Source organism: Pantherophis guttatus, chromosome 2 (genome assembly GCF_059756535.1).
Source record: "Pantherophis guttatus breed Tessera chromosome 2, ASM5975653v1, whole genome shotgun sequence".
In the NCBI taxonomy this organism is placed as follows: domain Eukaryota; kingdom Metazoa; phylum Chordata; class Lepidosauria; order Squamata; family Colubridae; genus Pantherophis; species Pantherophis guttatus.
In genome coordinates, this window is record NC_142064.1 from 168,805,535 (window position 1) to 168,832,981 (window position 27,447).

General features: G+C 40.9%; 1 protein-coding gene across 1 annotated transcript in view; it reads left to right on the forward strand.

Moving 5' to 3' along the window:
- The first annotated feature begins 1,443 nt into the window (after window positions 1-1,443).
- LOC117660280 (heparan sulfate glucosamine 3-O-sulfotransferase 3B1-like) overlaps window positions 1,444-27,447 on the forward strand; it is a 42,723-nt gene continuing 16,719 nt past the window's right edge. The window contains exon 1 of the mRNA XM_034408346.3: window positions 1,444-2,172. Coding sequence (XP_034264237.1) covers window positions 1,610-2,172 — 563 coding nt within the window. The 5' untranslated portion in view covers window positions 1,444-1,609. The remainder of the gene's footprint in view (window positions 2,173-27,447) is intronic.

Sequence of the window (27,447 nt, forward strand, 5' to 3'; positions counted from 1 at the left end):
TATAGACCTTAAGCTGCCTTTCTGGCTGAGCAACTTAGAAACGTTTGTCTTCCTTCCTCCCTTTTTCCAGCAAGGAGGGGGGAACTTCCGATTATATCAAATTCCAACCATGGAGTCTCTGGAAAAATGAGTAGGGGAAGCAGGAAATCTCCATTGGTGGTGCTGCCAGTGCCAGGACTATATTGGGCTCCAGAGGAAGCTTAATATACAGCGCTACTCTTGAGGCAGGGCACTGGTTCTCCTACCCCTCCCACCCCCTTACATGAAAGACAAGTTCCCAAAATGTAAGGGTTCCAACTTCTAAGCAGTCCCAATGAAAGGGATGCTTTGAAACCTCCTACATAAGCCCTAACTTCCTAACTAAGAATATGCTAAAGTTTGCTAAAATACCCTAATTACTTCGACTTAGCCAAACATACTAGGCTTAACAAGAACAACTAAGATAGCAGTAACAATAGCACTTAGACTTATATACCGCTTCACAGTGCTTTACAGACCTCTCTAAAGCGGTTTACAGAGTCAGCATATTGCCCCCCCCCAACAATCTGGGTCCTCCAAATGCCTGGGAACAGGGTCGTCGAGAGCCACAGTCTTACTCCTAAGTAAGGAGTAAGCCTTTGTTATTAAGGCTGCAGAGTAAGCCTTACTCTGGGCGGACGGAGCTCAGCGAAGACCCTTTTGGCCAGGATCACGGAAGATCGCAAACTGCCGGTCGAAAGTGGTTCAACCGAGGCCGAGGTTTCACTATTTTGTGGGACCGACCGCCACGATGCGCGTGGGGCGGGAGGGGAGGGGGGTCGAGGACGCGCCTATATGCTGACGCAGCGCTCAGTCCTCAATGGATTCGCAACGGAAGAGGGCTTGACCGCCCAGCTGCCGGGGAAAAAAAAAAAAAAAAGGCTTCTTCTCCCACTCCCGTCCGACCCCGCCTTTGCACGGTTCGTTTTGGCCCCGGCACAGTTGTGCTTTCCCACGTGGCGCCATCTAGTCAAAGAAGCGGCTTTGCTCGCGGTCGCCGCCGCCGCCCGCTGACTCGACTCGGCTCGCTCTCCGCAGCCGCCGCCGCCGCTTTCAGCACAGCCTGACGGAGCCTGACGGTCAACTTCAGCCAGAATCCTCGCCTCTTTGCCGCACCGGCGGAAAAAAAAGAGCGAAGGCGCCGGCCCGGCAGCTCAAAGCTTCCACCGGCGAAGCAGCCTCAACTCAAATAGCCTCGCAGCTCCGTAACCTTTTCGCCTCCCCGGGCTCTTTAAACGGCTCATTAGCCAATAAGAATGGCTAATCGCCTCCCGCAGCCCTCCGCTCCCCGCCCTCCGGGGGGAAACCCGGCTCACCATTGGCTGCTTTTGATCAACAAAAGGGGGGGCTAATTACCATGCGGCGGGCTGCTCTTATAGGCTCCGAAGGGTGCCAGTCAGGCGCGCCTGTTCTCCGCCCTCCTCAGCTTCAGCCTGGCCGGCAAAGGCGCCTTGGTGCTGTCGCCACTCGTCGGCTCGGAGCTGGGCTGCGAAGGTTGCGAGGCGATGCTGCGCTGCTGACCCGTGCCGGCCGCGCCCCCCCCCACCCCACGCATCATGCTCCCGGGGTTACCTCCCGCGGGCTGCTGCCTATGGGCCAGCTGCGCCTGATCGGCGGCCGTCTCCCCGATGCCCCCGGGCCCCCGGCCTCTTCGCCGCTGCACCCGCCGGGGCGAAGGAGGTGGCTGCTGCTTCTCCTCTTCATCATGCTCGCCTTGTGGCTTTGCATGGTCTACTCTTGCGTCACCGGATCGTGCGCTTCAGCCGCGCCGGGGCTGATGCTGCTGAGCTCTTCGCCGTCTGCTCGGAAAGCGCCCGGTCCAGAACTCAACCAGCTGCTGCCCCAAGCCCGGACGGCCAAGATCCAGCTGAGAGTCGATCCGGAGAACGACGAAGACGAAGACGACGAAGAGTTGGGTGGCGGCGGCAGCAGCAATAGCAACAACGGAGTGGCTCCGGATTCCCCCAGCTTCATTTCCAGTTTCCTGAATGGCTCTGGGACGAAGCGGCTGCCCCAGGCGGTGATAATCGGCGTGAAGAAGGGTGGGACTCGGGCGTTGCTTGAGTTCCTGCGGGTCCACCCGGACGTGCGAGCGGTGGGCGCCGAGCCTCACTTTTTTGATCGCAACTACGAGCGAGGACTCACCTGGTACAGGTATGCCGGACTTGGGGAGATAGAGATCCCAGCTCGCTTTCATTGAAATTAATTAAGCACCGTCGGTGGGGAGTGGAACCCTATCTAAAGACGGGCATCTCTTGCCGTTTTCGGCCTGATCGTCTCCCGTACGTAGAGATCGAGTTGGAGCTGCGGCATGGACCAAAGCGCTGCGTGGTCCATCGCTCCACATCGATTAACTTTTCTGTTTTAATAGCATAGAACGGTCTGTTCTTTTTTTTTTTTTTACCCCCTTTGAAAAGTCCGAGTTAATAAAGCGTCTTCTCCTTTCCTTCCCCGCGCCCCTCCCAAATAATTGCTACTAGCTGGATCGCGAGAGCGCCTTTAGTGGCCAGGGGCTACTCTGGGCAAAAAAAGGGACCTTCCCTTCGCCCATTAATTGCTCAATCCACGCGCCTTCCTCTTAAATTAGCCCCTGAAGGCCCGTTGCCCCGCGGAGTCTCGAAGGAGGTCTCTGAACGTCGGCTCTTTTGCAATCTACTCTCCCTACTTTAAGAGAGAGAGAGAGAGAGTGTGTAAGAAAGAATGAATGAAAGAGAGAGAAAAAAATGAAAGAGAAATGAAAGAGAGAAATGAAAGCGAAAGAGAGAAAAAAATGTTTTAAATGCATGTAGATGAAGAAGAAAATATTCGAAGGAGGGTGACGTCGGTTGGTAAGGAGGGGGAGGAAATCAACTGCTTTCTGCTTTGAGAGGGGAAGTATTCTGATCTGCTCCAGAAAGAAAAGAAAAACTCTTAACGGAATCCCGAAGTCGCCGTTTGGGATCCGCTTCTTAAACGAAGCGTCGCCAAAAGATGTGCCCGCTTGCGGTGCTGGGTGGCAAATTAAGGGTCCCTCTTGTAACGCTCGATGTGGGAACTCGCAGTGCCCTTGTGCCCACCGGCACTCCCCAGAATCCTTCCTCGAGAGATCCGTCGCAGGGTGGGGGGCAGAAACACCCCCCCCCACACGCACACACATTCTCTGCCTTTTGCACCTCTCGGGCCAGTGAAAGAGTGGCAGATCAAAGCGGCGGTCCTCCCGCTCTCTCAACCTCTGTAGCCCAGTTCAAACGGCGAGGCGTTCCTCTCTAGCGCCTTCTTGGGTCGACGCGGGCGCCAAGAGGCAAACGCCTCCGGTGCGCGGTATAAACTCTGCTGGGCGGAAGGAAGCACTGCAGCTCTGGGTCCTCGGCTTCGGCTTCCGCGCTCTTAGCTAAGGGAACGCAGTGGGTCCCCCGTTATCCAGGCCTGAAAAGAAAGCTTGAGGGCCCCCTTCAAGCGCGCCCCAAACCCAACTTCGAGGAAGTCCGCTCAAAGGGTTTTTACCGACCGAGACGCGTTTTAAAATCGGGAACTTCTCTGGAGAAACGCAATTAAATCGGGAGCGAGGGAAATGTCACTTATCTACTCGTCTGAATGTGACTTAAAGCCAACAGAACGGGGAAATCGCTGCAACGGCCGAGATCGGGATCAGTTTCCAACCTAGAAATCTCTGGCTCCAGCTGGTCTGCTTCCCGGCCCTTTTAATTTTTGCTCCTTTTGGTTCCTTCTCGTGCTGGCACACGTTGATCTGTGGTCCTTTCTCCACGCCTTTTCACCTCTTCTCAACTTCTTTTCTAAACCAAGGCCAAATTTATGAGAACAAAAGTTAGCATCCCGACGGCTCTCGTGAAGGGATCTTTCTTCAGTTGTGTGATCCTGTCCTCCGTTGAGGGGAAGGAGCTCAACTATTCCAAACTGAAAATGGAGAAGTGTGACTATATAGGATAGGTGGTGAGAGAGAAAGAAATAGAAGGTTGGAGGCAGTAAGTATTCTAGGGCAGTTTTGCTGAAAAGGTTAAGAAAAAAACTTGCCTCTCATCTTCTGATGCAAATATGCTTTTGGGGTGAAAGTATGTGGAGCATAGTGGACAGTGAACTGCAGGGCATCAAAAACCATAGGACTATAGAGTATGTACAACAGGTTGCAGGAATTTATATAAGTTAAAAGAAAGTAAATCACATTTTATAGAAGTGGCTGGCTTTATATAGTAGCTGTGATTTAAATAAAGTCTAAATGTTTCAATTAAAAGTGGTTTAATTTTGCATTCCTTGACCTGCCCTAAGATCTAATTTGTATTCTTCCTTAGTTACACTCTCCCACCCTTTGCACTTATTTCAGTAAAAGTATGGAGAGAGAGAAAAAAATCAATGGAGAATTTTCTACTCTGTTTCATATGATGTGAACTGATGTTTCATCAACATTTGGTTTGTATGTTAAATATTTTTGGATTAAAACATCTCAAAGGAAATAGCTTGGTTAAAAAAAATCTAGGAGCACTCACTGCTTTTAAAAGTTATGACAAATGGCACTAACTAATTGTTGCAGGAGACTTTCTTTATGGGAGAGTTTGTTTTTCAATGTTTTATAGAGCCTGCTATCAAGAGAATTTAAGAAGGAACAAAACTAAATCCTTAAAAAAAAGAATTAAATTAAATTAAAAACCAAATCATCAAATGTTCTCTTTGTTTCAGGGGATTTGTGATGGATTTATGGCTTTCTTGACAAAATTGCTCAGACATTTGGGGATCCGTTTTTTTCCCTGATAGATTTGTTCTGCTGCCAACTTTCCTGGCTCAGCTCTTTTGTCATACAGTACTTGGTGATTATGTGAGCTTGTGTGAATGTCCTTAGTGGAGTCCAGGAGGCAGAGTTCCCAGATGGAAGAGACAAGTAAAGGAAGACAGTTTTTAAAAGATCCTCCTCAGCCTGCAACTGATGAACAGAGCTGTCAAGAAGACAAGAAACGTTAGCTATTACCACAAGATGAACTAAGGAAAGTTTCCAAGTAATTTAGGAGTTTGGGAATGTAGAGGAAAGAAACATGCCTTTGCTCTTTTGCTCAGCACATTACCTAAGTCTTCTATAACTATTGGGGTTAAAATGAAACCTGAGCATTGCTCCCATTCTAATATGGCCTTGTAACCAGAAGTTTAGATTTGAATAGATTATGTTGCTCAGGTTATGTCATGAGAGAAGTGTGGTATGCTCAACCTGTAGCTGGGAAATACGGGCCGGGTTTGTTTTGTATATGGCTCATGACTTGCTTTCAAATAACAGGAAATTCATAGCAATGATTAACACCCCCTTGACTTCCAGTTTCAAAGGTTTTCTAGAAATGTGCATTGTTCATTTGTATGTAACTCTCAACGTAGGCCATGAAATTGCAGTCAGATGAACGCTACATTTGAGAGGCATAACGGTTTTACTTAAAAAGCAGTGCCTTGTTGTGTACGCCTCTTCTTGGATTAAAAAGAGATATGAACTGTGTTGATTAGGGAGATCTGATAGCAGACTAATGATTGCAGAACTGGAAAAGATGGGGTTTATTATTCAATATGGTGGACAAATAAAGCAAAATGGAATTAGCTGAAAAAAGCCACTGGACTGGATTGGTACAATTTAACATTGGCATTGTAATACATGTGCATACAGTATATCTCACTTTCTCTCCCCTGCTGTTATGTTACTCATTATGTATTTCTATTCTCAGTCCAAGAGAATAGTGTTGCCATTTTCATATATCAAAAATTTGATGTTCTCTTTTTTTTCCAACTATTCTTCTTATTGCTACCTTGTTCAAAGAGAGCACTGCATACTCCGAAAGCAATGGCATGTAAGAGGTTTTGATATGCTTTAAATTATTGCGTGCTTGAAGAAAGTTGTCCTGCAAATATGTAATGTGCTGAAATGCATTGTAGACGTTTATTTAATGGACTAGGAATATAAAAATTTCTTAATAAAGTATCAGTGAATACTTTACCTTATGTTATGCTTCTCCAAACAAGGTCAGTCTGTTTAAGGTGAAATAATAAGTTGCTGGGTGTGTAAGTAGATCAGTTTCTTGAGCTAAGTAAGCACATGAAAACTATTTAAAAACATACAAACAAACTGAAATAGGTACTCCTAAGAAGAAAGTAAAAATAATAAAATAATAATGGGAAAATACAGAGGTTATAAACTGACAAAAAAGTGGCCTGAATAGAAACAAACATGCAGAATATTTAAATCCAGTATTTATCCACTTATCTGGCAATTTAGGGTTCTGAGCAGCACAACTACATTCTTTTAGCTGTAATATAATTGGCTTTTTGAAGACTTAAATACACATGAAGTTGACGCCTGTTTGGAACTGTAGCACCAATAGAAACAACTCTGAAGCACTTCGGTTCAATTATGTACAATAATAATGAGCTCTTCAGTTCCAAGACATTTTTAATAAGTTAAACTTACAGTTATGCAGAGATTTCATTTAGAGTAGCCTTCAGTTGAGGTCAATAGTACTAACATCTGATTAGATATGTGGGTAAATGTGAAATTAGGCTATGATTTAGAAATGGAAGCCTTGAGATTAAATAGATGCAGAGTGATCCAAAACGGATAATGTTAATTGTCAGATTAATGATTTTGGCCATAAAACACTTAATTTAAATGTTGAGATCAATTCTGTGTGTACTCTTATGTAAGGAGCAGAGCTGATGGCATTTAAAGGGCAATCAATAGTTTAATTTACTGGTGTCAGTAATGCTTTCATAAAGTTTCCTTCCCCTTCAACAATCAAAGAATTGAAATAATTTTACCATGAAAACCCCATGCACGTCTATTTTTAAGAAATCTACCAGCATTCTGTGGGATTTCTAAGTGAATGTGAAGGTTTGCAGCCTTAAAATGCCATATTAAGGACCTGGCACAGTTAGTAAAAGCTGTTTTCCTCTGCTCTGCCAATTCAACTTCAGAGTTGGCTATATTTCATGTACTAGCAAGTTAATCATGGTAGAACCCTTGAAGTTATTAGTAACTATTGATTTATTTGGTGACTCTAAATGATGGGTGATTTTTACTAGAGTAAAAGCAAGCACTTTGTCTTTTATGTCTTTTAATGAATTATGTTTAGCATTTAGGCGTGATTGTTCAAATGTAATATCAACACACATAACTATTGTTTATTTAGGAAAGGGAAACTGCGGAGGTTATTCTGTTTTCTATGAAACATCAGGACTTTTTCCAAATGTGTGGTTCTGAACAGATCTTACACCAAAGCCAAGTTTGAGTTGTGTGATAATTTTCATTGCTTCTTTTGATGTGATCATCTTGGATTCAGTAAGAGTTTTGCTCCAGGGAATGTTGCCTGAAACAAGCAGATGCTGAAAATGGCCATATGTGTGTTTCTAATTTTAATTTATATTCACTGCTTTTTCTATCTTTCTTCAGCTTTTGAATTCTGAAACCATCCTGAAGAAAATACTGCTTCTGGGAAAAATTGAAACCAGAGAGGGGTGTGTCTGTTTGGCTTATTTAGGATTGCTAACAATGTTAACTGTTTCTAGATGTACCCTCTAAGAAAACACCTCTGTTTACATTACCTGGTGTTTTCTACTTATCTTGATACTTTATTTGCTTCTACGGAGACATTAAAAAAATAGTTTAGGAAAAAGACGTATATGCCCTATTCAAACGTGAACAGTTTTTGAATGATCTGGTGATCTAAATTTCAACACCAGCCTAATCTTTGCTGAGAAAAATAAATGCTGAAAATAGAGTTAAAGTAATTCTGCCGAAATGAGAGTCTTCTATGTTAATGAAGTAAGGAATGCAGAATGTGTTGCCTGTGTCTAGTTTTATCACTTTGCATTATAGCATTTTGGAAAGGGAAATCTAAAGAATTGTCATGGTTTGTTAAGGCAGACAATGTTAAAGCATCTTGAGAGTTCTACATTAAATTAGCTGCTTGAACTAGACTGTAAAATGGCTGATCAATCCTTCTGGGTAAGAAATGGGGAGGGGGGGAACTAATTGCAGATAGGATCCCTAACTCCAATAAGTGGAATAAGTCAATATTTAAGGGCACTCTTTGCTTTAGGGCTGGCATAGCCTGCTCTAGTTCAACCACCCTTGAGTCATTAAAATAAAATGCTTCTTTCTAATTAATGTATCTAATCTATTATTCTAAGGCTAATTCAGCAAATATGCAAGCAGTTTTTCCTCCTGGAAGGAAAAATAGTTTGTGAAACTAGTAATTATACAATTGCATGGTTCAGACTCCAAGGAAGAGCTATTAAAAGATCACAGGGAAAAAAAAGTAAAAAGAAATACTACTGAAATAAGTACAGTTCAGTGCAGTTTATATGGGCAGCACGCTAGACATCTGCATAATATAGTTTCAAAGCAACTTGCCTGAAATTCTTGCAGCCCAATCCCAAAAAATTTAAATTTGTATGACTGGGAAGTAAGTTCCATTGGGTAGAAATGGATAGGTTTAGGATTGCAAACACGTGGCACAAAACGGTTGGCATATTTACTCAAGAGATAGGACCCACTATGGGAGTATGCCAAACTAAGCAGTGATAGGAGGATCTAGCCACCTAATTCAACCGTCTACTCGGTGCTTCAGGGCTTTAATTAAAACCAGCTCATGCCCGCTGGAATCTGTAGTACTGTGCAACTTGAGTTTTAAAATTTATGTATAGCCATTTTGAATATTTGGCACTGAAAGACATTCTGGCTGTTTAGGAAGTTTAAAACCTGCATGCCAACGTTACAAGCAATATTCTAACTCTGTCTAGCAGCATTTATATCAGCTAAAGTCTGGTCCTTGAATAACTGTATGGAAAGAAGAAATTATAGAACTTGATGCATTAGTGTTTGACTAGATCTTCTCTTTGTAATAGTCCTTAAACGACATAATGAACTGCTAAATGGGCGTACCTTACTTTATTTGTAAGCATAGTTTTTTTTTAAAAAACCAACAAAATTTCTACAGAAATGGAACAGAAAAAAAAACATTTTCATTTCATTTTCCATAATATATATTTTTTTAAAGGTAGACAGTAAAGGAGAAAAAATAAGTATGCAAACCCCTAAATGCGTGAAAATACACTTTCATATAGTCGAGCTTTAACGATGCAGCAATTGCCTAAACCTTTCAGAATTGCTTTCTTTAATGTGCAAAAGCTTTCTTTTTGACTTCTAGTACATTACTCTGTTATCAAGGCATAGTTAATTTGGTGGTTGGGAGCAATATTTTTTAAAACAGCTTTTTTTTAATGGCTGTAGATGTTAATTAACCCTTCGGCATAACTCAGACCATGCAACAGATTGTAGAGGAAGGCTAGAACTGTATTGTATTAAGATTGCTTATAATAACAGAATCTTGCAAGTCTACCTGTGTCTTCCCTTCACTCCCTCCTATAATTTAGGGAGTTGTGTGGGCAGGCACAGGAATCTGAGTTTTTCTGTGGCATTTTTCTTCTTCTCCAACTGTTTCTCTTACAGTCTCTTTATTCCTCCTCCAAGGCTATCTTCTCAGTTCTTTATATATACCAGCAAGCTTGGGGAAGGGGCAGTGGGGCGGGGGGGACAAAGGCAGTTTTTTAAATCCCATCCCCTATTTTTTTAAAAAAATAGGTACATTAAGCCTAATGAAGGTTTAATGGAGGTCTAATCTGATTTCTGAGGAGCCCCGGGTTTACTTTGAAGCAAAACTAATCCTGCAACCTGCGAAATTGGCTGCCATTGATGAAGGTGATAAGGATAGCTATGTAATAGTTGAAAACTTACTTAGGGACCCATATAGGTAGTCCTTGACATATGACTATATTTGAGCCTGGTCGTAAAGCAGGTCATCACATGATCAACTTTTTTTGTTAGAGTGGTTAAGTGAATATTTATTTATTTATTTATTATATTTCTATACCGCCTTTCTCCCATAGGACTCAAGGCGGTGTACAGTCAAGAAAAATATAGACACACAAACATCATAAAATTGCTAATTAAAATTATTACTTAGTTTGGTCAATCAAATAAAACCCAGAATTAGATACATTTAAATATGGTGGTCATTAAGTGAGTACTGTGGTTGTTAAACCAATGCATTGTTTACCATGGGGTCTTTTTGCTGGAAATTAAAAGTAAATGTTTTGGTTTTGGGTAAAAAACATCCTTGCAGTTACATGTCCATGGGATGCTGCAAATACATCCAAGCGCCCAAAATGTCACATGATTGGGGGCAGTGGCCATCAGAACCAGATCATAAATATCTTTTTTTTTTTTTTGGAGGGGATGTCATTGTAACTTCAAATGGTTGCTAAATTCATAGCGGACCAGACATAAGTGGAGGACTACCTGTAGTTGAACTTGTCTGTTCATTGCTTTGCAATGGAATAGCTAATATGGAATTTCATAGCTCACTCCAGGACTTTGATTCTGAGTGGCTCAAGGTTGACTCAGCCTTCCATCCTTCCGAGGTTGGGTAAAATGAGGACCCAGATTGCTGGGGGCAATATGCTGACTCTATAAACCACTCAGAGAGGGCTCTAAGGCACTGTGAAGCAGTATATAAGTCTAAGTGCTATTGCTATCTAACACTTTGTAATGCATTTGTGCTGAAATTATATTGATGGAATGTTTGTTACCGTAACCAAGCTGAGTTGTGTAGAGTCTGCCCTCAAGCCTCCCTTCATCACAAGGGCCTGTTTTCCAAAAGGAATAACTGGTTCTAGCAGCCTTCCATAGGAAGGTGAGGTTGATGGCAGGGGTGAAATCCAGCAGGTTCTGACAGGTTCTGGAGAACCGGTAGTGGAAATTTTGAGCAGTTCGGAGAACCAATAGCGGAATTTTTGAGTAGTTCAGAGAACTGGCAAATACCACTTCTGGCTGGCTCCAGTGAGGGGTGGGAATGGAGATTTTGCAATATCCTTCCCCTGCCATGCCCACCAAGCCACGCCCATAGAACCGGTAGTAAAAAAAATTAGATTTCACCACTGGGTTGAAGCCTTTGCAAGCATGGAGCCAGTTTCTTTTTGAGAATGTCAAAACAACATTCCTTGCAAACAAATGCAGTGTGGATTCTGGAAGTCTTAGCTGCCTTTTTGAAGGAGACGAAACTGATCCTATTTGCCTTCAGACTATAAATGGCCAAAATGGCTCTTTAACCTGGAGACAATGGAAGCTGTTCCTTGTTCTCCATCTCAATTTGTTAAAACTGTGGCTCTACTAAACAGTTTCTTCTCTTTAAGACTAAGTGTTTTAAAAAAAACCATCTTTCTTTGGTGTTTGGGAAATCTGTCTCCCTTTTTTTTTTCTGCTTCTGAATATAAACAGCAGATGCATCTTCTTTTCTCTCATAAGCTAAAAACGTTTGCACGAAGCTTCCTGTTTTCACTGTTCCAATAGCCATTCCATTTCTCTGGGAATTCTAGCACAAGTAACCTTGCATAGGGTCGTTATTATCCTCATCATCTGTTTTTTGATCTAGGCAGGCTAGTTGCAACACTCTTGAAAGCACCCCTGCTCTATCATATTGGAAGATGACCAAATGAGTAAGCAGCTACAGCTGCTCTGAAGGCTGACAGGTGGTTCTTCACAAAATGGATTCTTGAACTCTGTGGACTAGTCTGAAATTGGTATTTATCTTTATTGCAATTTATGTTTATCTGGAATTAATGTTCAGTTTAGGAACCTCAAGCTGTGTCATTACATTGTTTTTGGAGGATACAAAATTCTAACTGACAATTATGAAAGGCTTTCTATATTGTTCCCTTTGGGGGTGGAGAGATATCTAGGAAACCGGATCCTCTCTGATGCATGTGCAAGTTTTCAGTAATATAAATTAGGATAGGGTGCTGCTCACATAGGCTATAATCCAGGGGTGAAATCCAGCAAGTTCTGACAGGTTCTGGAGAACTGGTAGTGGAAATTTTGACTAGTTCAGAGAACCAGCAAATACCACCTCTGGTTGGCCCCAGAGTGGGGTGGGAATGGAGATTTTGCAATATCCTTCCCCTAGGAGGAGAGGGAATGGAGATTTTACAGTATCCTTCCCCTGCCACACCCACCAAGCCACACCCACCAAGCCCACCAAGCCACACCCACAGAACCAGTAGTAAAAAAAAATTTGGATTTCACCACTGCTATAATCACTGAGCATGTCTGCTTATTATGGTATCTCTATAGTCCACAAGACCTGGGAGGTACTGGATTGAATACTTCAATATTAAAATAAGCATTAATCTGTAGTAATGCAACATACTTTGCCTAACATGATGTCTAGAAATAAACCAAGAGTATGAGTCTAGGACTGATTTCATGCTATTTCAACTTTAAGGCACTTCATTTCTATTTCAAACTGTATCTTCAGCATCTTGAATAGTTGAAATTCCTTGGAAACAAGAGCCCAATATGAGTCCAGATGGGTCTCTGTTTCTAGTTTAACCTGCAATACAAGGCTTAATATGTTTTCCAGCAGATCCGACAACAAAATAAGTTTGTGTTGCAGCATGATAGTTACAAAGAACATGATCCCAAAGAAAGAATGAGCTCTTGTGATCCATCAGCAAGGCCCTTGTGCTTTTATGGGATTGCTATTTAAAAAATAAATAAATTGTTTTAATAGATGACAAGAATGATTACTATTGCTGATAAGCGTACTACAGTTTCATGCATGCCTTTTGATATGGTGCAACTGCTGTGTTCTTCCCAGCAGGTCACTGATGGGAATGGCTTTGTCTTTCCTGATCATGTTTCATAGTCTCAGCTGTCCAGTTGAAATCCCGCATCAACCAAAATCAAATGTGTACTTGGACTGGGCAAGTTTGGTGAATCCAGAATATGTGGTTCTTAAGTTAGGGTAGAACTTCATGCTAAGCAATAAAATGGCACAGTCTTGAAATTAAGGCAGGAAGGAAGGATCATAAGATTGTTTGCAGGTATCTTTGTACTGTATTTCTTCAACTTCCTGTATAATGCTGATCTCTGGCACAACCTTCTTAGCTGCCTAATTCTTAGGGGTACACAAATCTCCTTTCTTGACTTACTCAGAAATGAACAATGCTAAAATTGCTTTTGTTTTTTACTCTTATAGAGACAAGTTCAGATCCTGTCCTGATAAAACAATCAACAGTATACTTCTGTGTGGATCCTGAAGTTTCCTATATCTTGCATCCATAGTTCTAATTTTATAAAACTCATTGTATCCTGAAGTTGAGCAAACCATCAACCACTGAATAACCCATAGTATTGGATGCATTTTCTTGTAACAGATTATAGCATAGTATATAAACTTTTCTGCATGATGCAATTGTTAATAAGTCCTAAGAAAACTCAATGCTTGATAGGTCAAACTAATGGTGTATCTCCAAGTGTGGGTTGCTAATTGAACTGAAAACTACCTGCATCTGAAATGGATGCACCTTATTAACCCAGGAAACTACATATGGTGTTTACGTTGTCACACAGCTTCTTAGATGGGTAAAAAGACAGAGTAGGGCAGAGAGCTGCTAAGTCACCATCAGCTCCTTAGTGCTGAAAGATGACAGACACTATTCCTCCCAAGTCTTTGCCCTTCTGTCAAGACGAGTGGTGATCAATGAGTTAAGAAGATAATAAATAGGCCAGAGCTCTCTGGGTAGTTAACCATATGGTCTTAAAGCACAACAAATACTAGACCTCACTTACTCCTATAGTCTAATTACAGGATTGGAAAGCAACCAAAGATATCCACTGCTACCTGCTGTCACTGTATGGTGTCCAAAGTGATTGAAAGCTCTAGTGGTATTGTATGCAAGGATTCTATGCTCAGTGCCCAGTGGTATAATGTTTGAGGGAGAATCAATACCTTGTTCTATTTCTAGCATTCCTGATGTTTTATCTGGCTTTGGGGTATGCTTATTGTATGGAACTTCTATCTGAACAAGGCCTCTAAAAAGTGAAATTATTTTTCATCCTCAGAAATATATGCTGCATTGTGGAACTGTCTAAAAACTTTGGTCCCTTTTAAGTTAATCAATTCTCCGGGGTTTAAAACTAAAACTAGAGATGCAGTCTAAAAACAAATTGTGAGGGCCATGTTTGGAAGGCTTACTTTAGCTGTATTAGTTACTAACTTTCTGTTTTAACTTCTAGTGGACAAAATGTTAGAAAAATACTTTTATGCCTCTGGTGCAATGTATGGGTAAAATATGTTGTGCAGTTAAAATTGCCAATGGCCAGATGGTCATTAAAACAAAATATATAAGTAAAGAGTTCAACTATTTTTTTCAACAAATATATTCCTCAAATAATACATCACTAACAAAAAATTATCAATATTCAAAAGTAATTATAAGTTATTAAATATTACACAAAATTGATAAACTTTCACCAGCCATATGTATTTTATATATATTTGAAGACTTTGATTCCCTGAAATTGCAGATCTTAAAACAAATATTAAACAGATTTAAATTGGTCCAGCTTTTGTAAGATGATTGAACGTATTTATGGACTGGCTAAAGCCCAGATAAGATTTAACAGTTATGATTCAGACTTTAAGAGATATCAAGCAGGGTTATCCCTTATCAGCTTTATTATTCAACTTCTGCTGTAGAAGTATTAGTAACATCCCTTGGATCTAACATTTGAGATTATGGGATAAAATTGGGTAACAAGACATAGCATTTAAATTTATCTGCAGAGGATATGGTTCTGACTCTCAAATGCTTCCCACTTAGCTAACTGTATTAAGAAGGAGTTAGAGGAATTTCCAGAGACATCAGGATTATCAGTTAATTTTCACAAATCACATTTGATATTTTTCACACACCCCCTAGCTTCAAAAAGAAATTTCTATAGATTTAGAAATATCAACAGTGTATAAATCTTTAACGTATTTAGGCATCACTATTACCAAAACATTAATTATTTTTTTATTAATAATTAAAAACCAACATGAAAGAAATTAAATAGGGAAATGACAAACTGGGCTTCAGAACATTTCAATAGGGCGAATTGCAGTGGTAGAAATAAAAATTCATGCAAGGCTTAATTATTTATTTCAATGCCTCCAGTGAAAATTCCATTCCAGAACAGGAGAGAACAGCTTTTGCTTTCATGCCGAAGAAGAAGAAGAAGAAGAAGAAGAAGAAGAAGAAGAAGAAGAAGAAGAAGAAGAAGAAGAAGAAGAAGAAGAAGAAGAAGAAGAAGAAGAAAAAATAGAAGGATTTCATATAAACCTCAGAAACTGGGAGAGTGGGAGCATACTCAATTTATTATCAAAAAGCACAGTTAGGGCCTGTGATTTATTATGGAAGACACTTCGAAACCATGGATCCAAATTGAAGTTATATTACAACCAAATAATTTTATAAATCAATGGTTCTTCCACCCAAAATATTTGTCTGGTAAAAATTATTAAAAATATTTTCGCTAAAATGATGCTTCAAGTTTGGAAAAGTATATAGATAGCTTTAATAAAGCAGACTTCTCCTTTAACGTTTTAAATAACATATATAGATCAGGGTTAGCATGGTGACATAACATCTTTATAAACTACAAGATTGTTACAGTAATAGGGAACCTGTCTATAAAGATCAGATAGAGCAATGAGTAGGCAATAAGTTGCCCGATATTAACTCAAATCTCTTTTGGGCGATAGAAATGTTTCAGCTATAAAAACATGGACCTGCAGCAAATTTAAGGATTTAATATTTTACTACTTAGAATAACCAAATGGAAGAATCTAAAAAAGTATAATATCTTATTGCAATTAGAAATAGGAGATCCACCCCTTGATTTAAAGGAAGCTTGGGATTCTGATCTTGGTAAAGCCATACAGGTGACAAATTGGCATGAATTAGGCAAAGTACCTCAGTTAATGGAAGAACTGTAATGAAAGATTATAACATCATTAACACGTGACTCCAGTCAGATAGGCACATACTATGTATATCACAATTACCGGTATTTTTCCAAATGTTGGAAAGCAAACATTTCATATTTGTAGTTGTTCAATAAAGCAATACCTTTTTGGTATAAAATTTTTGGGGTGGGGGGGATAAGTCATATTACTTAACCAAGAATGAAATGTTTCCCAGAAATAAGCTTACTACATATATTTACAAGTCCAAGTCTCTTAAAAATAAGGAACTTACGTATTACATTTTAGCAGTCGAAATAATAATTGCCCAATGTTGAAAAGATCTAGACAATGGTTTGGAGCCCAAAGATTAAGCAAGGATTCTGCACGGAGCCACCTTGTAGAGAGGTTGATGAGGCATAAACATTTAATTAAATATGATTTAATTTAAATCATTTAATGATTTTAATTAATTAATCATTTAATTAATTAAAGTGAGATCAGGTCTACCCCTAAATTGGCAATATTAAACCATAATATTCTAAAGGTGGGAGCCAAAATATCAGTAAGACAGCTGACTGATATGTATGTTGAACAGCAAGTAATTTAATTTTAACAATTGTGATCCAAGGACTGAGAAGTCTTAAGAAGACTCTTGAGACTTCTCTTCATTATTTTTCCTCCTGCAAAACATGGATGTCTAGGTTGTTGGTTTGAACTTCTCTTAATCTGCTTTCCTCACTTTGCTCTTTGGTTCCTAGTGTAATTCCAGAGCTATTGCTTCCCTCACTTTAAGCACTCTGCCTCAATTTTACTTGATGTTGTTGTGATTCATTATATGATTTCTCCTCCTCCTTTCTGGACAGTCAAGGAGTGCAAGTGCAACCTATTGTGCAAGGAGACAAGAACCCTAGGAGAAAATACAAGGAGAAAACATCAAGCTCAGACTTGAAGTAGACTTGGACTAGGACTGGAAGAACACTCCTGTCTGGCACCATGGAAGAACATGCCAACCACTGATCAGTAATAATTGTTATGTATTTACTCATTCATTGCATTTTAATTCCCTCTGAGAATGAGAGCTCAAGACAGTTTACATGAAAATTTCCCACAATTCCATTCCCTAGGAACAATCCTGTTTAGGTTGCTCGGGCTAAGAAGAAGTGGGTTGCTTCTAAATTACTGATGGCGATGCCTAGGTGCAACTTAACCACTTACTATACTTTACTTCTAATTACACTGATGGTGTAAAACTACTTGCTGCATATTTCATGAAACGGTCACATTTATGATAAAGAAACCCAGATAAAAAGTGAACATTGGAGAAATGCCAACTACTTTTTTTGAATGAGATTATGCGTTTGTCAGTACATAATGACTTCTTTTGTATTGGGCTTGTTAAATCAACCATTTTTATTTATTTGGTGCCTTCAAGTCAATGTTGACTCCTGGCACAACTGTCTGGACAAGTCTGTGAAGTTTTCTTGGCAAGATTTCAGAAGTGGTTTTGCCATTGCTTGCTTCCTAAGGCTGAGAGATGAGGCTGACCCAGGGTCATCCAGCTGGCTTCATGCCTAAGGCAGGAGCTGAACTCATGGTTTCCTGGTTTCTAACCTACTGCCTGAACCATTACACCAATTTAGCAATTCCAATGGATAAAAAATTTCCAATGTTGTAGTAAATGCTTTGCACAGTGGCAGAGAAGTTATGTGTACCTGGGACATGCACACATAAAGGACAGCTACAAGCAATAGCCAGATAATAATAGCAGCACTATCTGACTGACCCTGGTTAATCTCAGAAGCTAAACAGGGCTGAGATAATTAATATTTGGATGAGAGATGACCAGGAAATCCCAGGGTTGTAAGCTAGAATTAAGATACTGAAAAATCAACTCTCAGGAAGACAGTGAATAAAGACTTCATGTCTTTATTGTTGCCAAAACTATGTGAATAGTTTTATCAGAATTTAGGTTTGATGTAAAAGAAATTAGCTATGCCTTTTATTATTTAAAAATTAGATAAAATATTTGGACAGGGTATACACACATTTACTTAGATTTGACTCTTTAGATCTGATTCCAGTTACTGGGAGGTCACGTCAGACTACTAACTTATTTTAAGATTCATGACTTAAGGTATTGAAAAGAATTTCTCTAAGCATTTCATTGGCCAGAGTTCAAGCACCTACCATTTTGGGGGTTTGTATGTGTGTGTTTGCTTATGCCACGCACACCTCCAAAAAACTAAGAACAAAAGCTATAAAAAGAGTAAAAAGATGGAAAAAAGGAACTAACAAAAATGTATGATCTTTCATTCAAAGATTCCGCTGTATAATTCCAATGTAATGAAGTTGACTTTTATGTATGCTGAGAGCATATGCACCAAGACAAATTCCTTGTGTGTCCAATCACACTTGGCCAATAAATAATTCTATTCTACTCTATTCTATTGACAGCCAATCATTTCTAAATCTTCCTTCAGATAGCCAGTAAACATGAAAAAAAATATTTATGCGATGAATTCAACTCAAGATCTCACCCACACCCACCCACCCACACTGTTCTTTTAGACCCTTAGTCACCAAAACTCTTAATTCCAACTTCTTATTCCACAGTTATTCCAAATGCTGTAACCTAGATTGGAGAGTTAAAAAAAATGTCCTAAAGAAAGCAATAGTACAGTAGAACATTTTCATAACATTGCCAAGAAAACTGTTGGGATCCAGCAGTATTAAAGTAATTTTGCTGCTGTCACGGGAGTTGACACCTCAGTGCTTGATTCTAAGTCTCAATGTGTCTTGAGCAACTTTTTCTGAGAGAGGTTGAACTTCAGCTGGTGTAGTCCAGTAAGCAAGATCCAATTGTTTCTTTGGAAAGGGATTAGATCATCCAGCCAAAATATATAGCCAATTTAAATTGAAGGGAAAGCAACATTCAGAACTGTAGTTAATTGGAGTGTAATGTCTGTAATCTGAATATATACATATGTAAGCAGCTGTATTGAGTAATTGCAAAAGGGCAAAGCATGTTTATTTTTGATTGTAATACTAAAAAAAAATATTATTCGTGAAGCCAGCTGTTATGCCCTGGTGGCCTCCAGCTGTGTTTGCACTAGAACTTTTATAATTCCCAGCTAGTCATTGCCCATTGTAGGTTGGGAGTTGGCATCACAGCATTGTATATTTAAAGGATAGCAAGCTGGGGAAGGATGTGGACTTGTTTACCTAATGCTGGGATTTTATTCCAGGTCTTGTTACCTGAAAGAAATATATCTCAGTCTTTCTGCAGAAGTCTTGATATCAAAGAGCCACACGAATTGTCTGAATTTACAGGATTGATGAAAATAGAGACCTCTGCCAATAGTGTTCTTGTAATCACATGAATGCTTGAAAGTGAGTCTTCCTTCTTTTCTAGTAGTGAAGACCATCACAGGCAAGGAATGTGGTAAATATCTCCTCTGTCCATCTTTGAAAAACCTGCTTCCCTTGATTCTATATGTGGTCCCCAGTAATGCAAAGGTAAAAGAAAGGTGTGTGTGTGCGTGTGTGTGTGTGTGTGAGAGAGAAAGAGCTCACACACACACCCATGTGTGTGAGGGAGAAGCGTGTGAGAAGAGGAACCTCATCTTTTTCTGAAGAAAGGAAAACATTGTTTCACGAATGTCTCGCAAGTTCCTTTCAGCAACTACTTATTGGTTTGGGTCCAGGATGAGTTATGCCTGTATCTGCCTCAGTGTCTTTCAGATGATTCTATGATTCAAGATATTTGGAAAGTTGTTAGATATGATTTAGAAGTCCCATGTCCCTCAGTTCTATTGCCTCAGCTGGTAAGAAGGTTACGTTATGAAATGCTTGGTGCTGCCTTCTTATCTCTCCATGATGAAGTCTTAAAACAATTACTCGATAAGGATATGGTGGACATAGCTTTTCACTATGTTCTCATAAACCACAGCCAGTATAATCAAAGGTTGATTATTAGGGGGCTTGTGCAGAGGTGGGCTGCTGGTGGTTCACAGGGATTTGGGAGAACCTCTAGCTAAGATTCTGTGCAGTCAGAGAACCCCCAAATCCCACTCTTGGCGGGCCGTGCCTGCCCCTCCCAGGAGTCCCCATGCAGCCTGTTTCGGAATCAAGTAAGTGCAAGGTACATGTGAAAGCTCGGGGAGGGTGAAAAACGGGCCTACCAGAAGTTCAAGAAGGCCGGAAACGGGCCTGTTTCCAGCATCCAGAGGGCCTCCCAAAGGGCCTGTTTTCACCCTCCCAGAGACTCAAGGAAAGCCTTTGGAGCCCAGGGAGGGCAAAAATGCCACTCTCGTCGTGGTGCAGGAGGCTGACTAGGCCACGCCCACCATGGCTATGCCCACCCAGCAACCGGGCAGAGAACCTCTTGCTAAAATTTTTGAAGCCCACCTCTGGGCTGGTGGCACAAAACATATGAAGGCATCTGATTACTTATAAAATGTGAGGTTAAATACAAACATGACCACAAAACTGACTATATTCCCTTCATAAAGAAACAATAATAGCAGTTGGGGGCAAGGGGTAAAGCGTGAGGTGAGCAGGCATATTTCTACAGTTCATTTATGAAGTGTTTAGTTTATCTAATGAAACTCTGGACTAGCAATTGTTAGCTTTACCACCATGCTCTGTTTTTTGGTTCCAAGGAAACTTTCTTTTATTCTCCTAGGAAGAAAGCATAAAAGTGGTGCTTTTGGGATAGAGACCAAATTGATCTTTAAGTTTTAAATTTTAAGAAAGGTGACATTTCAGCATGCAAATCAGTGATGGGTTCCTCCCGGTTCGGCCCGGTTCTCCCGAGCCAGTAGCGGTGACGATATGATGTCACCGAACCAGTTCTGCCTCCCCCATGCCCCCGCCCCCCACCCCCGCGCCCCCTACCCCCCACATTATTCTTATCTTTTATTTGGCCCCACCCCCAATCTATTGCTGCCTCCTGAGTCCCAGCTGATGGCTAGAGGGAAAAAACTGTTTAAACTCTTGCCACAGGGCTTCAAAGGGCCACCCTACAGCTGATCAGTGTTAAAAGAAAACAAATGAATAGACCAGTGCCTGCAAAAATAAATGGGTAGACCAGTGCCTGCAAAAATACATGAGTACATCAGTGCCTGCAAAAATACATGAGTAGATCAGTGCCTCCAAAAATAAATGGGTAGACCAGTGCCTGCATAAAATAAATGGGTAAATCGGTACATTCTGCAAGCAGTTAAAAGCCTGGTAAACCAGTACCTCTGCTAAATCCTAAATAATTGTCACATGACCATCAACCCACGCCCACAAAATAAGCCACCCCCACAGAACTGGTAGTAAAAATTTTTTAGAACCCACCCCTGATGCAAATCAATAGAGGACAAGACCTCTGAGTCAGGGGTGGGTTCTACTTACCTTTACTACCGGTTTGCAGTGGGGCCACACTCGCGCTCTTGCTTCACTTGCACTCGTGCGTGCTCTTCTGCACAAACGCAGAAGCTTCTGCGCATGCGCAGAAGCATTTTGATGACATCGGGGTCGGTGGGTGGGGCCTCCCACCGATTTTACTACTGGTTCTATAGAACCTGTGCGAACCGGTGCAATCCACCACTGCTTTGAGTGCTAAATTTAGGCTGTGAAGAAATCTGCGGGGAAACTGAAGCAGTAAGGCATAGGGTTGAAAGATTTAAATCCTGTAGTCTGGCATTTCTAGGACCCATTTTCAAAACCTGTTAAACTCAGCACATTTGCCACATGAAACAAGGAATAGCAGCCTTATTCCTACATTGTGTTATTAGGGTGGTGAGGATATCTGGATGCCCAGATTCACCCTTGAAAATCTGCATTTTGCCATGGTTTACAATGGAGAGCAATAAATTCCAACTGGGCCTGGGAGTAAGTCACTTTGGACCAACCAGAGAAACTTAAGTTTCAAGATTTCAGGTCAATTAGCCATTCCAAAGATGTAGTTCAGTAAGGGTGGGTTCAGTGGTGGGTTGCCCCCGATTCGCACCGGTTCTATAGAACCAGTAGTAAAACTGGCGGGAGGCTCCGCCCACCAACCCTGACGTCATCAGAACGCTTCTGCACATGAGCAGAAGCTTCTGCGCATGTGCGCAGCCCCGATGAGAACCAGTAATAAAGATAAGTAGAACCCACCCTGGGTGGGTTCTTTGTTCAGAGGATTTGGAAAGTTTCATACATCTTTGTAAATGGAAGAAATTGCTCTGATTGTCTTTATTAGTTAGTTAAATAGGCCTATGAACCAAACTTTCTACTTAATGTAAATTACTTAATAGGTACTGAGGTACTTTGGTTTGCTTAGAAGAGCTAGGTAATCAGTTGCAGAAGCTCAGTTCTATGAAGTCCCATGCGGGTCCCAGTTAATGCTACAAATGGATACTTTTACTTCCTAAAGTAGGGAGTTTGGACTATATCTTCCATTCTGACTGCAGTTGGTGGAATAGTAGCTCAAAGCATCTGGAGAATATCGTATCTACCCTAGAGTGCATTGCTATCCCATATCTAAAGAGCCTGCTTGGTGGCAGATCTTTTGGCTTTGTGGGAATGAATATGAATTGCTGTTCAGCAATTTCAGACCAGCCTGGGGATCATCCAAAACATCCGAATAAATGAAGAGCACTCATTCCAAAGGGCTACTTATAATAACATGTTGCTTTGCAGGAGTTCCTGTGAACTTGGATGATTAAGATTACAGGGGCATTGACATGATTTAAATTCTCTTCCTATCACTGCAGAGTGAAATTGCTACCCTCAAAGTAACAGCTTCCGGTAAGCCAGGAAGAAGCAATGAATATGCCCTGATGAACAGCCAGTTTTCTTAGTAACAGTGGAGAGTGGGGAGTTGCTCTTAATTACAACCTTGTTCTGTCCCTGTCAAATTACTGAGCTGGAAATGCAGAGTCTTTCATTAAAACTTATCTATGTAACTAGAAATTATATATACCTACAGCAGAGAGCACCTTCATGCCTCAGTCACTGTCTTTGTCAAAGACACCTTGATGCTATCTGCATAGTTAAACTAAAAGTATCTAAATCCCATTTGTCTTCAACAACCTTCCCCAGGCCTGGTGCCTACCAGCTGTGCTGGATTTCAATTCCCAGCCAGCCTTGGAAATTTGGGAACTGGAAATCTCCCATAGGTGAAAGGTAGCAGTTCACAAAAAAGCTGGTTAGATATTGGAACCTTTCTATCAAAGGTTTTTACTGTTTTTAAACGTGATTTTTATATTCTGCAAGCTGCCTTGAGTCACCATGGGTGAATAGGCGACAATATAAATTTAATAAATAGATAGATAGATAGATAGATAGACAGACAGACAGACAGACAGACAGACAGACAGACAGACAGACAGACAGATAGATAGAAAACATTGCTTTGGTTGCCTATCCCCTTTCGCCTCCCTTAGATTACTGACTTTGACTGTTCTCTTTCTCTTCCCTCGCATGCCAAGCATTAAGGTTAATATTCTTTGTGCAGTGATCTAATCCCCTTTGACAGTCATCTGAAGAATTACTGTTTAACTGTACGGTGAGTGAATAGTATCTGCTTTTGTGGCCTGTCTTGAAACTTCCATGATTCGGCTTTGTTAGATGATCCTGAGTTCATGTATTAAGAGAAAAATGACCTCGTACCATTTTGTTACCCGCAGTACTTCCTGGGTAGAAATCTTTTGAGGTATAAGATTTGCTCCATCTTCTTTATTGCATTGGCATTTCAGTAACATCTTCTTTCTTCTTTTTCCTAAAGACTTTTGGTCCAGGGAGTTCTTTTGGTTCTCACCATTACCCTATGTTTTCATTCAGTCAAATACATTTTTCTCAAACGAAGCATTCTTTTTTGTTGTTGTTGTTGTTTTGGAAGCTTCCAATGTTTACGTGAGGGACATGGTGGCTCAGTGGCTAAGATGCTGAGCTTGTTGATCAAAAGGTCAGCAGTTCAGCCGTTCAAATCCCTAGTGCCACATAATGGGGTGAGCTCCCTTATCCCAGCTTCTGCCAACCTAGCAGTTCGAAAGGACATAAAAAATACAAGTAGAAAAATAGGGACCATCTTTGGTGGGAAGGTAACAGTGTTCTGTGCATCTTTGGCGTTTAGTCATGCCGACCACATGACCACGGAGACATCTTCAGACAGTGCTGGCTCTTCAGCTTTGAAACAGAGATGAGCACTGCCCCCTAGAGCCGGAAACGAATAGCACATATATGTGAGGGGAACCTTTACCTAAATGTTTCTGTAGATAAATGGTGCCCTTCTCCAAGGGTGGATGGCTTTGTTTTATGCATTGTTATAAATAGATTTTTGCTGTTTTATTGCAAAGCACCCTGAGCTAGTCTGCCTTACTGTGTGCCCATGTTTTAGACTTAAGCTCACACTCCACTCCCTCCTTCTCCAAATTGTTCATAATTCTTGCTTGGGAATAGCTTGTCTTGAATTTAGGGCTACCCAATACCAGTTACCTTTTCCTCCTGAGATCAACCTGTGTTATCAGCTGTTAAATTCTATCCCCGTGATGGCGAACCTATGGCACGCGTGTCAAAGGTGGCACGCAGAGCCATATCTGTGGGCACATAAGCATTGCTCTATCTCAACTCCAGCATGCATGCGCGGTGCTGGCCAGCTGATTTTCGGGCCTTCCGGGCCCACCAGAAGTCGGGAAACTGGCTCTTTCCGGCCTCTGGAGGGCCTTTGAGGGGGTGGGGAAGGTCATTTTCACCCTCCCCAGGCCCCTAGAAAGCCTCTGGTGCCTGGGGAGGAGGGCGAAAAACAGGCCTACCGGGCCCACCGGACCATCGCATGCCAAAAGCGGGGGGAGTGCGGAGGGGTCACACGCATGTGCAGGGGGCAGAGCGCATTGAATTATGGGTGTGGGCACACACGTGCACAACCCCCACGCTCTCCCCCCGCTTTTGGCATGCAACAGCAAAAAGGTTAGCCATCACTGTTCTATCCACTTTCTTCCTTCTGGAAAGCTCCTCTTTTGTGGCTTGTCTCAAAGCACTTCTACATGCTGAGCAAATTCAGATCCCCCATCTCTTATACTATCAGTTCATCAATACCCTGAGATCTGACCTCAGCTTTGCCTCCCTAATTAGTCTGAACAGGCAGCTCCAGCAAAAGCTCCATAAACAAAAATATACAACAATTTTCATGGCTGCAAACAGTGTTTGTGTGAGCTTTTTTGCAAACTTCTCTGTGGTGCAAGCAGGATGAACTGTATTATATAAAAGTATGAAATTAATACAGTTTATCCCATAAAGAACAGGACTCTCTTAAGGGATCTTGTCCTTCTTGGGTGGATTATCACTTCTCCTTCAAACCCTCTTTCTCTATGACAGTGGCCTGTATTGTGCCTGTAGTTTATGGATTCTTCTGAATCTTCCAGCATGTCTAGCTCACTTTCCATGGCTCCAAGAAGACAAAGTGTTGCTTATAACCAGAACTTTATTGTCCCAAAGTTCCACCCACAATTCTTGCCCTGAAGGCAGATACACATGTGATACTCATTTGAGTTAAACCTGATTGTCTCCCCTCTTCCAAATGTTAATTGTGTTTGCTTGGAAAATCAACATGGAAATCAGAAGAAGGAGTTTGCTGGACTTAGTTGTCTCACTGATTTTAAAGTTTGTATAGCAAATTATATGCACCTGTCAGCTTAAGTGTTTACTTCTTGCAATCGAGATGCTTTATTGACTGAAAATGCTGCCAGGTGACCTGTTGACATAGAAGTGATGGTAGCCATTGCACCATTATACCTATCACATTGCTATTGTTGCTGTTTTGATTATATTTGTGGGCCATTCACAGGTCACTGTGATATAGATGAAGAGCTGAAAGTTGATTTGTGGGTGGACAGGACAGCAGCAGATCAACTAAGATTTCTTACTTCTAATTGTTGAGTAAGGGAGAAATGATTGGGTTGGGGTAACTAGAATTCAATTTCTGTTTGGAAGAGGCTGAGTACCCCACTGTACCCCACTTCCCCACTCAGACAGGGAGGAGGCTGAACTCTGTGATTGTGTTAAAAGGGGGAAAATATTACAGCTTCGTATCAATGTTTGTACCTATACAGATTGCACTTCCTGGGAAAGTTAGCTATCTTCACAAGTCTAGAGACGCAATGGCTTCCATTCTAAGCATGCTTTGTAACTGATGTCCCTTGTTCATGACCAGGCTAATCCACTTTCAGATACGTGGTCTGTCTATCTCTATGACTAATCACCCATCCAATAATAGGAGATTGGAGAAGGCAATCCCATTTGTATTAAAATGCATTTAAGGCTCAGTGTGCAGAGAAGATCAACAGTATATTAATTTGCTGGACCTCTTATTCCAGCATGAGACAAATTATTGTTCAGTTTGCATTGTTGAGGTCACCTTCTGGTTATAAAGTAGTTTTAAAGAGTGACCTTTTCAACTTCTGACATATTGTTCTACCCTCTTATGGAACAGGATCTGATTAAAAAAATTTGTCTCTCATTTTGTCCTTACCCTGACCTGTCTGCTGGCATAATAAATATAAGTCCTTCTTAGAAAGCCTTAAAAACCTGTAATAATTCAGGCTGAAGCCCTAAACATACTTAAAAGTAACATGTAGTGAAGATAGTGGGAGTCATCTTTAAAAAAAAATGCACCAAAGTATGCTGAAAATTAGCACATTCTGTTAGAATCCTAATTTCTGTAACATTCCCCCTTAGGGTCTTATTACTCCAAGTGCTACAATCTGGAGGAACCTGTGACACACAGAAAAAGAAGAGATGAATTTTAATCTAATAAAAGAAGGAATGGGTGAAAAGTAGGGAGAAACACCTCACATGCTTAAGCTGTTTTAGTTATCTTGTTTAAAGATGGGGAGAAGAGGAAGCAAATCAAGGATATTGTGGCAGTGTTTATAATTCAGTTTGCATTTATTCCATCATTCCTTTCCTGAGAAATGCTACCTCTCACTTTTCTCTTGCCTCTTGGCAATTCTTCCTTCTCTGAGTAGCAGGCATATTCTTTCTTGATATTAATGGAGTGTCATCTTTTCAGTCACTGTTTTGTATCACATGCTACTTTCTATAGGAGAATAGTTGAATAGAGTCACTAAACAATATGTTTAAACCATAACTTGTTGAATAATGCTAAATCATGATAAGTAGTTTGCAGACGACAGTGATTGGATTGACCCAAGATGCAATGTCAGAGCCATACAAGATCATCTTAAGGATCAGCAGAAGGTATAAATCCAGGCACTGACTCTGATCAAGAGGTAATAATCAGCTGTAAATGGATCAGTTGTAATCTGGTTGAAGTAGCCTGCCAGGATGTAAACCCAAAAGCTGTTTATCACATTTGTGAGTCACTGAATGCACAACTTCAAATTGAACTCTAGTGTTGTTGGTTCCTGAAGTTCCCCTTTGCTTGTTCAGCAGTTTTTGAGTGTTCAATATGCTAACTTGAATGAACTTATTGGAACGGTTGCCTTACAAGTAGTGTTAAGTCAACCATTATAACCCCTGCATGATGAATAGAAGGACTGAGGGTGACAGGGTATGATTTATTTAAGGCTACCAAATGAGTTAATGCAAAGGTCAAATTTGAACTATGGCCTTTTCAATTTCAATTAATAGT